The sequence below is a fragment of the Gallinula chloropus genome, assembly GCF_964237585.1.
Source record: "Gallinula chloropus genome assembly, chromosome: 13".
In the NCBI taxonomy this organism is placed as follows: domain Eukaryota; kingdom Metazoa; phylum Chordata; class Aves; order Gruiformes; family Rallidae; genus Gallinula; species Gallinula chloropus.
In genome coordinates this window covers 7,334,550-7,349,091 of record NC_140098.1, presented here as the reverse complement: position 1 = coordinate 7,349,091, position 14,542 = coordinate 7,334,550, and the positions used below count along the sequence as shown (strand labels likewise).

At 40.4% G+C, this 14,542-nt stretch overlaps 2 protein-coding genes across 3 annotated transcripts in view; one reads left to right on the top strand and one right to left on the bottom strand.

The window, feature by feature from the left end:
* PHKB (phosphorylase kinase regulatory subunit beta) overlaps window positions 1-7,523 on the bottom strand; it is an 82,521-nt gene extending 74,998 nt beyond the window's left edge. For both annotated transcript variants that reach the window (XM_084270094.1, XM_084270095.1), the window contains exon 1: window positions 7,274-7,523. In XM_084270094.1, the coding sequence (XP_084126220.1) occupies window positions 7,274-7,364 (91 nt within the window). In that variant the 5' untranslated portion in view covers window positions 7,365-7,523. The remainder of the gene's footprint in view (window positions 1-7,273) is intronic.
* A 106-nt stretch (window positions 7,524-7,629) lies between these two features.
* Window positions 7,630-14,542, top strand: part of ITFG1 (integrin alpha FG-GAP repeat containing 1) — a gene marked incomplete at its 5' end in the record, with an annotated part of 78,108 nt that continues 71,195 nt past the window's right edge. The window contains 3 exons of the mRNA XM_084270141.1: window positions 7,630-7,804; window positions 11,290-11,362; window positions 12,797-12,942. Of these exons, the coding sequence (XP_084126267.1) occupies window positions 7,630-7,804; window positions 11,290-11,362; window positions 12,797-12,942 (394 nt within the window). The remainder of the gene's footprint in view (window positions 7,805-11,289; window positions 11,363-12,796; window positions 12,943-14,542) is intronic.

Here is a 14,542-nt window from a genome sequence, read left to right as displayed (position 1 = left end):
TTAATCAAGTCATTTGGTGGGGAGACTGGAAAATGTTTCTTGCCCTTCAAGAACTCAAACCTCACCCCCCAAATTAGTATAACTATGATTGCAAAGCAAAAGTATAAAAAAATCCACCCCTCCTGTAGCAGACTCCTGTGGGCCCATCGTACACAGATTCTCTGGGGATATGGAATGACACATCTGAGCTTGCCCTACAGCATTTCATTTCCTCATTGGGAGAAGTTACATGCTAGTCAACACATGCAGGTGGGGCCTAAAAAACCCCAAAACTAAAAGCAATTAAGTTGTTTTGTAATGGAAAGAATAACTCGTAGCACACCTTTCATATCTTCTGATTATGAAAAATAAAATCAACATTCTGAACCAAATTTAAATCAATTTTTCAAATCACCTCATTTAGATTTGTTAACTGTATGACACATACAGTTACACTCTTTTGTGAGTGGAAAAAGGTTGAGAATGTCTATTTCTTGCAGACTGTTAACCCCTGTACTGCACCACAAAAAGCAGTTGGTAATTCACAGGCACAAACAAAAGAGTGAAGTTTCCAAAATAAAACTGTTCTAGTTTACATACTTACCAGACAAGCTGTGACCCTCTGTGGCCAACAGAGAAACAAAATAAAGTTATCACAAACGAAAAAAATAAGTGGGTATTTTCCATTTTAGAGCATTCAAATATTTCAACTCTGTGCAGAAAGACCACCAAACAGAATAAAGAACACAAAGTTGTCAAACAACCACCATCTACAAATTAGTCTTTTAGATGTTTGCAACTTTACTAGCAGAAATAAATTGAAATAGAGAAGGCTGGTGATGGAACAAAAAGGTGAAATGAAATCAAAGTTAAAGAAAATTGCCAAAAAGTATATGCCTTGAAAGTCGTCTTTAAAAGTATTCTTACTATAAACAGAAGCACTTTTTAAATGTAACATTCAAAATCAGAGTTTTCCACATATTCTTCATTAATTCCTCATTTGCATCTATATAGATTATGCTTTGCTTGGGTGCCTATAGCATTCTGCTTGACAAATCCTGGGGTAAATTATGTTTTATTAGTACCACAGTCTAATCAAAAGCAAGAAACAGAGAGGACAAACATGAAGCTAGCTGCTCCTTCCATGTGGTTTTTATAGTGTCACCATAACCCAGTGCCAGCTATTTTTAAGACAGCTAAAAAAAGCCCATCCATGCTCTATCCAAAATCTATTTAATAGTTCATTTCAGTAAGACAAAAACCTGCTATAGAAAGCTATTTTCAATTACATATTTTGAAAAGGTTTTAAAACTGAAAAAAATTACACTATCAAGACTGCAACTCTTCAACATAAAGAATGTCATATGCAAATAGTACCCTTGAGTTCTCAGCTTGTCTGTTAGCATTCAGAACTAACAGAATGAGCACATTGATTTCAAATACTGTTTTTCATAAATCTCTCTTTTCATTGCAGCCATACAGCATGAGTTTTATTTTAGGTAAGTAAGTAGACATGCCAGAAAGGACTATTTCAAATTTTTTTCTTGATTTACTATTTTTCAGTTGTATACTGATGTAACAACCCTATACAAAATTAAAATAGGGTACATGGCAGTTCACATTTTCTTCCACAAAGAATGAAGTATGCCCATTATTTCCTTACATCAAAAGTGGACTACTGCAAGTCAGTAACTACTTCAAAATCATTCAAAACCCAAACAGATAGGAAATCAAAATGTTGCTTCCTACATAAATACATTTAATGTCTTATAAAGTAACACTCAAAATTCTCATCCCGAATCCACTTAAATCCCTGTTTGTTTTCATACATTGCACTGACTAAATATACCATATTTTCCATCAAAAATTATTTCCCTTTAATTTACTACCACTTGCAGTTTTCAAAGTAATATGATTTCACCATTCTTCAAGTTAAGAATTACTGAAAAGGATAGTAGCTTTCTTTCAAAGTATTAGAGAACAGCAATAAATCTGAAGCAGCCCAATAAATGGTAACAGACCCATCAATTACCAGTTTAGAACTAAAATAATAAACAGACAAAATATTTCTGACTTAGGTAAGACATTGAAACTGTAAGAAAACATTATCCAGCAGATGAAACTCAAATGTAGACCAATTCCAGGAACTATTTACCAGCTAATTATCGCTTCTAAGCAGAATACAAAACAATTAGCAGAATTCCCGAGTAGGAAATTAATAGAAGTTCTTCAAGGTAAGCTATTAGCAGTGTAAATACTTATGTATATACAACCTCTGGAGGCTGAGAATATTACGAAATCCTGATGTTGAAGTACTTTCCTATCCACTTAATTTTTATTCCAGTTCTACTTGAGATGAGCATTAATTGCTCTTCAGGGAAGAGCTCAAAACTGCCTAGATACTTAGATTTAAAAGTTGTGGCCAACACTTTGAAACCCTGCTCCCAAATGCATATATACAGAAGCTTTGAACACCTACACATCCTTGAAGATGGCAGCAATTGCAAAAACTGAAGAAAAATATGCATCAGAATGGAATTCTGGACCTAGTTCAGGGATAAAGAGTTGCATGTTTCAACAAAGACTGCCTATACCATTTTTTTTGAAGTATAGACTTCAAAAAACCCCAACAAACCAAACAAGCAACCAAACATACACACCCTGAAGTTTAATAACAAATAAATTGAAGTGACATGGCAAGAATTTTATTTGCAACTCTTCATGTGTCAGAAGAACAAAAGAAAATGTTTACTAGGATAATGAAGTCACCCCAGACTAAACAAGCCAGCAAGCTGAGAACCCCAGATTTCTCTGCAGATTTGACAAGAATAAAAACTGACCACAGTCCTTTAATGTGACACTAGTTCTGAAGGCAGTCCAACAGTTCAGACACACACAAGTTCTGGATCTCGGATCACAGTAACGGTCATTACGCAATAACATCACAACCATCTTCACCTTACACAGAAGTCACTGCGACCAAAAGGAACTTTGTTTCTTCACACAGCAAGGTTTACGAAATAGGAACAAAACCTGTCCTCCCAACATCACTTCTGCAGCCTCTCCTGAGCTCAAGACCCAGTGTACTGGAGAGAAACACCGTTGGGTACAGCAGTTTATTCTCATAGTTGTCTGCTATGAAATAGATCTGCTTCTTAGTCCAAACCCATGTAGTTGAGCAAGGTGGTATCAGAAAAGACTTTTCAGAGGAATTTCCACTAGAAAGAAAATTCATTTCTCACATATGTAAATATCTCAACTCTAACTCCATGAACTTTACATGTACCAGCTGTGCTGTTGTAGATGGGTTTTTTGTAATGCCTAAATAGAGCAGGAAACTATGACCTCATGGCTGACCCTGCTTTGAGCAAGAGGCTAGAGTAGACAGTCTCCTAACATCCCTTCCAAACTCAACTGCTCGACAATTCAATGAAAACATAGTAAGGAAACCCCAAGAAAGGGGATGGGGGTGAAGAAAAAAAAAAGGTATTAAAGTATTCCTCTATCTGAATAATCAATAACAGTAAAAACAAGTTACAAAGCGTTACCTAGGTTGTGATGATAACACAGGTAAAAAGGAGTAAAATCTTGTAAGGACTTCATTTAAATAGCTTTGAAGTGACACAACTTTTCAATTATCATTTATCAAAAATAATCATGTGTTAGATTGTGCACATAATTCAATTAGATATTATTGAAAAAATATGCGCCAATTAATTTTGTTCTTCCTCTATTTCCTAATGATCTGAAGTGATTTCTCTCTACAGTATATTATATTTCATGGAAATTTCTGATTTCAGAATTCACAGTAGCTAACAACACACAGAAGTTACTGAACACCACAAATAAAACACTGACCAGCATTCCAAGACACAGGAGCTTCACATAACCAAAATACAACAGAAGACCAAGATATAACATACCAGCCTTGTCAATGCTACTAACAAGGCAGGAAACCATTCAGGGTATTGAAAGCAACTGTTAATGTTTCTGAGAACTCAGAACAATAATTCTTAAAACTAGTATCTTAAAATTGCATATTTTATATTGTAACAACAGAAACATCAAGTATTGAAAATCTGGAAAGAGTAATAATTTTTTAAATTACAGTGTCAGCACTTCATGTGTCCTTTGATGTGAAGAGATACAAAACAGAAATGCCATGGGCAGGGCTGGGCAGGGCAGGTCAACTGACTCAGTTGTAGCAAGACAGCTAAAAAAACCCCCTTACCTGGTTAGCCTCTATAGCACTTGTACTGCTTCTGTGTTTCAACACAGACTAAACAGGAGCTCTATACATTTTTTCCCAGATCAGCTAGCTTCCAATAGGGGCACATTTGTTCCAGTGAAAACATATTGAGCAAAACTGGTCTTGACAAATTTGTGTATTCTAGTTCTATTGTGCCTAAAGAGAAGGTGTGCCAGGGGGTTATTTTGCTTCCATTTGATTTCCAAAAGTCAAGCTCACAATGACAGGCTTCTCAGAAAATTTACTTCTTTTCTCTAAATCAGTCATGTTGAGGGTTTTTTGGGCGTTAAATCTATACACCATTCTTAGTGCACCTTTCATATGACCACCATTGGAAAACAAGACATTTTCAGTTCACAGGTGGTTACACTGAGACATACTTGCAAGAAAACAAAACAAAGACAAAATAGGGAGATCTGTACAGTAGATTCCAATCTAAGTAGATTCCAATTTTCAGAAATTTTCACTGAAAGAGCTTAAATTTTTAAGTTCTACTGTACAGTGCTAAGAAATGCTAGCACAAAACACAGCTTGAAACACAAAACACACAATTATTTTTGTTGAGTCAAGTAGCCACAAACAAAAACAAAACACAGAACTGCACACTTACCACATCTTAAAAAAGCATGCGCAGAGGAGGTTCTGTCATCATCCAAATTGGCCATTTCAAATTGGTGCAGCTAATCACAAACGTCTCAGGCTAAGCTACAGCAATTTCCAAAACTGTTTAGTAAATGTTAAAGGCAACTGGCATTACAATTAATTGAAAGCAATGTTAGTGGAGTTATCAAAATGACAGAGTGCACAGCGCAAAGGGTAGTGAAGTTTCACTGCATGTTGTTTCCCTCTTCTACCCTAAAAATATACTTTATTTTGCTTTTTCTGCCATAAAACTTATGTGAGTAAAAGGACACAGTCTGCACACAGTCCCTCTTTTGGACATTAGATAGGAGCTTTGGTATTCACTAGGAAATTTGCTACTGTCATCAAAAGGAGCCAAATAAAATCTATTTGACATATTTCTGGATCAACTAAAAACACTGATTTAAATAGTGCATATAAAAGTGTAAGTAATAGTAAGGATGGGGAGCTAAAATTCTGCTTATGCATAGTACTAATTTTATCCTATGTGGAATGTACACTAGGATCTTTCTTGTAGTCATACATATTGCTTATGGTATTGAATAACTCTGTTATTTGAAGCAGATTATCTTCCAGTTTGGAATGTAAAATAAGGAAATACTATTTGTAGCTATGATGATAAGTTCTTCCAAACCTTTAAAGAAGTTTATATTTTTTACAAAAAAAAATCCAATACAAATTTGATTTTACCAGCAAAAATTTAAATCATAATTTAATATAGATAAACATGAAGACAGTGATTACCTTAGACAGGATAGGGTCTTAAATGAGACTTGCTGTCACCTATAAAACACAACTGACTCATGCATTTCATGCACATGAGTCTGTATTCCATGCTTACTATACCTTACTCCAAGCATCATACTAGAAAACAAAACAAAGCAAACAGTACTGCTTGTAAACTGGGACTCTGGAGCACTGACCTCAGCCAATTCCAAACAGTGTGGGGGAATTTCAGCGGCTTTCAGTGACTACAACAGCCATGTCTCTTTCTGACAGTGCCAGAAAGAGCATAAAAGCTCTGAAGTTAAACAAATTTGCTCTGAAGTTATACAAATTTCAACATTCTTATAAAGATATAGGAGTAAAATTGAGAAACAAGAACATGATTGTACTTTTTAGGTAAAACGTTAGCTGATTATAGACAAAACTTGATTTTTAAATCAACTCTTCTATCAGAAGAACATTTCAACTAAAATTATCTCCATGTCTTTAAAAAATAAGTTTCTTCAGTCACCCGATAAATGACAAAATCTCTATGAACAGGAAAAGGAGTAAGTGAGCTACAATAGTAACGTGTCATTGCTGAAGACACTTATGCGTGTGGAAGGCAGTAGCAGTTATGAAAAACTCAAGCGTGTGAAACTATCTAAATGCCTTCTACAGTCACAGGGGGACACTCTGCCTGGGAATCCCAAAGTCAGCTCCCTGCCTCATGACTCAGGGCTCACATACTCCACGGGTGCGCTCCAGACTATTTTGCAGAGCTCTCCCGCCACATCTGTAAACCAATTTTGAGGTAACAGTACCCTCTAAAGATAATTTGCCACAAAGTAACAGCTCATGTACCGGACAACCTTAATCACGGTGTTTTGCAAACTAATACTATACATAAGTAGAATTTTTAGAGGCATATTAATCAGAGCAGTCTTTAATTGCTAATTGGCTTTATGAGAGGACTCCTAACGCCCCCACAGCAGATCCAAATGCACACACTAGAAAATAATGAACGGGTTTTATTTGTATCTCCTACGTGCTTGTAAACACCGCGAGGATCATTTGGAAAACTCTTTCTATTAGAACTCAATTAAGGTCCTACCGAGACTGTATTTTTAGCTAATGTAAAAATCGGGGATTTTTGAACTTTGGAAATTCAAACCAACTGGGCAACCGACCTGCCACCCCGGCCAGAAGGCAGCGGCCACGCAAGCCAAGTGCAAGGGAATTCTCACGTTCAGAAAAGTAAAACCTTCACCCGAGGAAACCCGGGCAAAAGCCAGGACTCGAGTCCAAGCTCCTGCAGTATTAAAATACACTTCACCGCTCGGCGGCTTTCGGACAGTGCGCGCCGCGAACAGCTGCCCTCCGAGCAGCCCCGCGGCCGCCTGTACAGCAGCCGCGCCAGGCAGCGCTCCGCCTCACGCCGGGGCACGGCGGCGGTGCCCGCCAGGCCCGCGCGGGGGGCGAGCGGGAGCGGCCAGGCAGGGCCGCGGCGGGGCCGGCGGCAAGAGCCGCGCCAAGCTGCAGGAAGAGAGGGGGAACAGCCACGGGGACGACGTCGGCCAAGAGCTAGAGGAGGGCGGCGGGGCAGAGCGGGGGAGAGGAGAGCGGGAGGGGGCCGGTTAGTGAGCAGGGGGAAGAAGGAGCCCCGCCGCTCCTCTCAGGCAAGCCAGGAGGTCAGACCTGAACGTTTAGAGCGAGCCCGCAGCTCCAGCATCTTCCAGCTCACGTCAGCCATATGGGCCGCCGCGGGGGCCGCTGCCGCCGTCGCCATCCCGGTGAACACCCGCCGTTCCCGTCACCGCGCTTCGACCAGACCAGCTGCCCTCGCCCGCCCGCCGCCACCTCAGCCAGCGAGCCGGACGGCGATCCCTGGCTAGTCACCCGCACCGGCCGTAAAGAGACGCGCGCGCACCCTCCCGCAGCTGTCGCAAAGCCGCCGGGTCAATCCCGGAAGCGAGCCGGCCGTTGTGCCGGGCACACCCCTCCGCTGCCGTAAGTGATGCGGGTGGGGGCGAGCCGGGCTGCGCTGGTGCAGGATGGGGGGCTGCCGCGGCTGGCTGGCGCTGTGCCTGCTGCTGGCCCTGCCGGTGTCCGGCCGGGCCCTGCAGAACGTCACCGCTCAGCTCTTCGGGGCTGAGGCCTACGGGACCTTGGCGGCTTTCGGCGACTTCAATTCGGACAAGCAGACGGACCTGTTCGTGCTGCGAGGCGGTGAGCGCGGGGGAGCGGGGCCGCCCTCGGGGGGAGGGCGGGAGCGGAGGCGGCTGCGCGGCTGGGCGCTGTCGCGGGGGGCGCTTCGGGGGCTCTTGCCAGCCGGTGCGAGGGGCGGCTTCGCTGAGGTGTGTGCCCGGCTCCGGGTCCAGGCCCGCGGGGACCCGGGCAGGTGGGTGGGCAGCAGGGAGAGCGGTCCGGGCTGACGCCTGCGACCGCTTCCGAGGCGCCGTCCTGCCTCGGTCCTCGTTGGAGAGGAGATGCTGGTCGCTTCTTTGGCAGGTGTTTTCCTTGTCCTTGGCGGGCAGGGGACTGGCGGGAGCTGCCCCCGAGGAGCCGCGGTGGGACTCGGGGTCCCCGGGGCCGCGGGCTGGGGGTGCCCTGCCTTCCGAAGCACGGTGCTCCCAGGGGGGCTGTTCGTCCCGCTGCCGGGGGCGAGCGTGGCGAGCGGCACAGTTATTTGCAAGACTGAAGGGGCGTTTGTTCGGCTCCCCAGCTGTTTTGTGTACGGAAAGTGGTATGTGCAGCTTGCCCTAGCGTATGGCTTCATACAGGGCGAGGCGTGCTTTAAAGTTGAGTTGGTGGTTGTGAAATAAAGACTCGGCCCTGCGGAGCGAATGGCCACACTGGGGGTTGTTTCTGCTCCTGCTTTCACAAGGTTTTGGGAAACTGAGATGAACGTTTCAGAGTAGTAAGGCTGGTAAACAGTGTGTTATCCTACCGTGGGCATTCTGTTACAGCAGAAGGCTGCACGCATTTATTCCATACGGCTGTCACCTGCTGTGAGTTGCCGTTCGGGCTTCAGATATAGAGGATGCAAAACCAGAGCTCGTTATCAGAGGCCAGTGTTATTTGCAGATATTAATCTTGGATTATTTTACTGACTTGAAGCTACATGTTAAGATAACAAATTTATTCTCAAATTCACCTTATTTTATTCCTTCAATCTCAGAAATGTTTCTGTAAGTAGCTTTAGTAAAGCATGAGTGAATTTCCCATCTAGTTGAGATATTTAAATGCATAGCTTCTTGAAAATGCTCCACTAGCTCATCTACTGAAAAAATGCCCTCAAAGATTAGATTTAAATGAATGTCAGCAATAAGAGATCTAATTTTTACTTTCTTATCTTTCAGATGAATGTATATAAAAGTGTGAGTAGTTAAAAGTTTTAGAAACTAGACTTACGGCTGCTTCTTTGCTTCTGCTCAGCAGCACTTGCTCTAGTTTTCCTAGTTGATACTCTGTATAAATCAGCCAGAAAGAGAGTACTTCAAAACATTATTTATCATAGTTTAAGTTCTGACAGAAAGTAGCTTGAAAAATGTATGGTATGTCTTCAGAACAAAAAGTAATGGCTGATTCTAAAGACTAGAATAGTAAGTGGTGGAATAAATGGTGGCCAATTTCACATAGTGCTGAAGTGAGCATTGGAGATAATACTAGAGCTTGTATGTGTCTATGTATGTGTGTGTATATGTGAGAATATATATATATACACACACACAACCTCTATTATTATCTCTTTATATATGTACACACACACACACACCAGAACAGCAACCTGGAAAAGAAGCTCAGTCCTAATAATCCTGACCCTTAGTAGGGAAATTGGGATGATGTCTTGGGCCTTTGCTGGCTTTATGTTACTATTCTGATTTTGAATTGCTTCGTTTGAGTGAGAGTTAATTTTCATATGCTTGGATACATGAAAGAAAAAACAGTGCTAGGAGCTTTATAAGAGAGAGTAAACCAGCTCAATGTAAGACATAGTCTAGATCCAAAAGTGTCTTGTTGCAAGAACAACTCAAAATTACCAGTGAGCCCTGGGTTGAATCAATTTCTGACACTAAAATGTAAGGATAAACAGAATTGTTTGTCTGTATGCCTGTTTTCTAAGTGCCTGTGGAAGGGGAAACTCATGCTGTTTGTTTGTTTTACCCACCACCTTCTAGTTGTATTTGCCTATTATGGTAGCACAGGGCAGTGAGTAATCGTTCCTGTATCCGCCTTCTGCGTTCCACTGGGAACTATTGAATGCTTCTGTGGTATCCTCACTGAGGTGCTCAGGCTGAAGATTTCTAGTCTATGTAATTGTTGCTTGCATGGACATGGGTTCCTTTCTTCACCCTCCCATGTACTTTTTGCCTTTCTTCTGTATTGTCCCCTTATCTCAAAATGAGGAACTGAGAACAGCATCTAGGACATGTGCTGTGGATTGATGTCGTGGTGTAGTTTATCTAATAATCTCCAGTTGTCAGTTTGGTTTTGACTATTGATGAACGCTGAGTTGAAATTTCATAGGTTTATCTTTAGTAACCACAGTCTCATTTTTGAGTGGTGTAATTGACTTGGAACCTGGTATGTGTCAAAACACATTTGCTGCTTCAGCATCATCATTACTTTACCACATAGATGATAAAAAGGCAGGTGAAAGTCTATAGTGTGAAATCGGAATTACAAGCTTTAACAGTCAACCCACAGCTTTGTTATCAAAAGCTTAAGCAGCCAGCAGGCTTCTTCACCTTACTGTGTGCCAATTTTTTCAATCATCTGTGACTGTGTAGTGCAACCCAGGCTCTATTAGCTTGCCAGACGGGACTGCACTAGTTGCCCCCATCCATTCTGAAAGGGTTTGTTTTCATTTACTTGTTTCCTGGCATATCCTCCTTGGCAAATAGATTTATGGCAATTATCTTTGTTTCATAGCCAGGAAACTTGCATTCAGCTTTCACAGCTGTGAACTCTGCCACAGAATGATGCTCCTGAAATACACTGTAGTAGCCTGGGTTTGGAGCTGTAGAATTGTTCTCAAATAGGTAACCTAGTTCTTGCCATTTGGGATGCTACTGGCAACTTTCTTGGAGAATGCTGAAAACAAACATAATAAAGGATAAGTTAAAATTATATTCTTTTCAGTAGCTGTGAACTGTTGCTTTACTTGAAGCGAGGTGTAGTGTGGTTTACTGATGAAATTTTTTTCTTCCCTAAATTTCTATTATTTCTACATTGTACGATAGAGGCTGTTATTTAGGTCTTCCTGAAGTAATTAAATGATAGTGGCTTGTATCAGTGCCTCTAAGTGAGGAAATGCTGCAGGGAGCTATGTTACTTCTGTGAGTTTCACTTAGTGCTTTTTTCTGCCAACTTGGGAAGGCAGGATCAGATCCTGTGCTGTCAGAGAGAGTGTTCAAAGAATTAATTTGAGTTAGCTTTTAAGCTTTATTTGTACAGAAGTGATGCCTACCACTTCTGCACATGTAATATTTCTTGATTCATTATGGGAAGCTTTCTTTTAAACAATACATAGGTAGTGGAGAAGTGCTGCTTTGGATTCCTGGTGAATGAGGAGGAAGTTGTATGGGAAGTCTTTCAAAGATTTTGCTGCTCTGAAGAATAACTATTTCGGGTATAGCTTTTTTAATGTTTCTGTATATAAATGATTTACAATCCTCCTCTGTTATACATGCTCTGACTTGCTTTTGCAGGAAATGAGTTGATTATCTTTTTGGCTGACCAAAAGGAGCCCTACTTTAAGCCCCGTGTGAAGTTACCAATGAAGTAAGTATTGATACGCAAGGTGAAACAATGTAAGTGGCAATTCTTGTTGAAAGTGCATCTCTGCAGTCAGGGGAACATGATGAGAACTGTTTGACTGTGCTGCTGAGCTTGCCCTTAGAGCTCCCCAGTTAGCTGATTAATTTCCTGGTGAGCTTTTGCTTTTATTTGTTTGGATTTTGTGAGTCAGGTGGCAGAATTGGTGGAGATGAGTTTTGTCATTGATATTGTTAACTAATAGGTGTCTCTTTCCACTCCTTTAATGAAATTTCTGTTCTGCAGTTTTTGTCCTCTAATTAGTATTAAAAAATACCTATATCTTGGAATATTTTTGCAAATGTTTGGGTTTTTTTTCAGGCCTTTATTTCCTAGTAAAGCAAGCTATCATTCTATATCACAGGTGGTCTTTTTGTCAGGTAGTATTAGTCTCTGCTCTAAGGCATATTTTCAAGGAAATTCTCTTAGTTGTGGTAGTTACTAATGGAATCCACCCAATATCACCTGGTTTATTTAAAAGGGGATAGAAAGAATGGTGTTCTGGTATTTCTGTGCAGAGATCTGTTCCTTTCTAAAGTTAGTGTGGCTTTTTAAAATGCATCCATTTGTAATAAATGTTAAAGAAGCTGTGTGTTTATGTACATATATATGTAGTGCCTTAACCATAAGAGTTTTACAGAATACATTACCACTTATGAATGATGCTTACTAATACTGTTATGTTTATTAACAGTTCAATTGCTTTTATAGCTCAGCTTCATCTTTTATCGTTCTGTATATTTGTGTATTTCTTTATTACCTCCTATCTTGGAAGCAGCTAATTTTAGTGCATTAGAAAATATCTGCTCCTACTTTTTAACAAAATGAACCATGTTTGTGTGTGTAAAGCAGCATCTCTGAGTAGGTAACCAAGTCAATAAAGATAGATAGAACAGACACATGCAGGGAGGAGTGGAAGATGTGGCAGAAATGGAAGGAGATGACACTGCCTTTAAAAAGTTTGAGTTACCTGTCTGACTCCTGCTTAAAGCGTTCCTGTTGCTTTATGATCTTGCTCTTGGAATGCAACCAAAAAGATCCTGCTCTCTGAAACACGTTTTTGAGGACAGGTTCTACAACAAATGGAGGCATTTAATGAAGTCTAGACAGCATGAGCAAAGAGGACATGGCTGAAGAATGCCTGTTACCTGAAGTTCAGAGTTAAAAATGTCATCCTTCCTTGGAGGAAGAAAGACTGCAGAGTGCTTGATGTAGAGTTACTTTTGCAATAGAAAAGGACTTCTATTTTAAAAAAAATGTAATAGTATTTTCTGTTACTATAGAATAGACTAATAATAATTGGGATGAAAATCCAAGCCTTTGAACACATGGGCACTTAAAATTTTCATGTAGACACTTGTACATTTTCATGTGGCATTTTGTGTTTGTTTTTAATTGTAGATCTCTTGGTGTTACCATAACCAGTGTAGTTCCTGGAGATTATGATGGTGATTCACAAATGGATGTTCTCCTGACTACCCAGGCACAAAACCATGGCAGAGATGAGCTGTCAGTGTTTATTTTCTGGGGGCACAACCAAACATTAGGTGAGTTGCTGAGACTGCTTCTTAATGATTGTTAGACTTATTAATAATTCACGGTATTGTCAGAAAGTTAAAACTCATTGTAGGGTGCAGTGATTGTGTTTACAGCTAAAATTGAGTAGCAGCTATTTGACTTCCTACCCATATACTATCCTGCTGTTAAACTGCATTCAGTAACTGAGAAGAAGGCTAGACCTTGTGCTAGACCATGCAGCAGGCAGAACCAAACAATATTACAGTTTGACAGTAGCCTACTAACTGAAGATCTTCTAATAGCTTCTCCATTATGCATGTTGGCTTCACAGTGATTATCTCAAAGGATTGATCTTGAATTTAAAATGCACTGAGCACCAGGTGTAAAGCTTAGTGCATGCACTTACCATACCTAAACTTACCAGTATAAGTAATAGAACATGGGTTTCTGTTAAACCAAATTCTTTGGGAGAGAGGTTTCTAGAGCCTCTATCATTGGAAGCTTTTGAGAAATTTAGAAAGAACTTTTCAAGTATCTCTTAGCAGTGTTCTAGGTATAGTTGATTCTGTCTTGGGGTGGCATCATGGACTATGTGAATTCTTGAAGTCTCTTGTGTTTTGTGTGGACTCTGCTGGAAAAGGGTTTTGGAGAGAGTTTAGGATTGGAAAAAGGACAGAAAAGTGCAAGAAGGTGTTCTTGACTCCAGAAAAGCTACTGAAGAACAGTTACTATTATAAGCAACTGTGTTATAAAGTAGTTACAGGTGAGGCTTTGGATAGCATTGCTTCTGGCTTTAATCAGAGGTGAAACAAGCAACCTGGGAAACTGCCTTAGATCAAATATTAAAGGAATAGGAGGTATCTGTAGTATTGGGGCAAACATGAGGGATTTGGGTTAATTGACACTGTTTTGTTTCTGAATAAACAAATATTGAGAGAGGCACAAATGAGCATGTGAGGTTTAGAGAGTCAGAGGTTAAAAATTCAGGCAATGGTTGGTATGTGATGAAGCTCCTGGAAAGGTATGTGGTGCCTGCTTGGCTAATGGAAGTATGACAAGTCCCTTGGAGGGTACTGGCATAGAAAATATGGAAACTGGAAAGAAGAGCAACATTGTGGAGAGATGGAGGAAATGGGGATGATGTAACAAGAAGTTTGAATTGAAAGTGAAGTCTGAGAGGTGATAACCTGATTAGAACTTCAAATCCTTGCTTTCCATTTAGGCAGTCTGCATCTAATCTTTATTTCAAGCACTTAAAGGATTGTTGTTTTGATGGGGTGTTTTGGTTTTTGGTTGTGTTGTTGTGTTTTTTTACAGTGCCAAAATGTTAAACAGTGGTTTGATGTGCAATATTAAATTTTCAGATGGTCTTCATCCCAACGACTTCAGATTTCATGTGACTGTGTGATTGCAATCATACTTAGAAATAGGTTTCATTAAGATCTATTTAGAATAATTTGTTGAAGAGCTTAGTGGAGAGAGAGAAGCAGCTTCAGTACTTTAACTGTAACTCACCTTTCCTGCATAATTTCAGGAAGCCATTTAGTTGTTTATGCTCAGTGGTGTCTGATTTTTTTTAATCATAAAATTGGTGGTTGTAAATTAATAGAAGAATTATGTCCAAGTTAA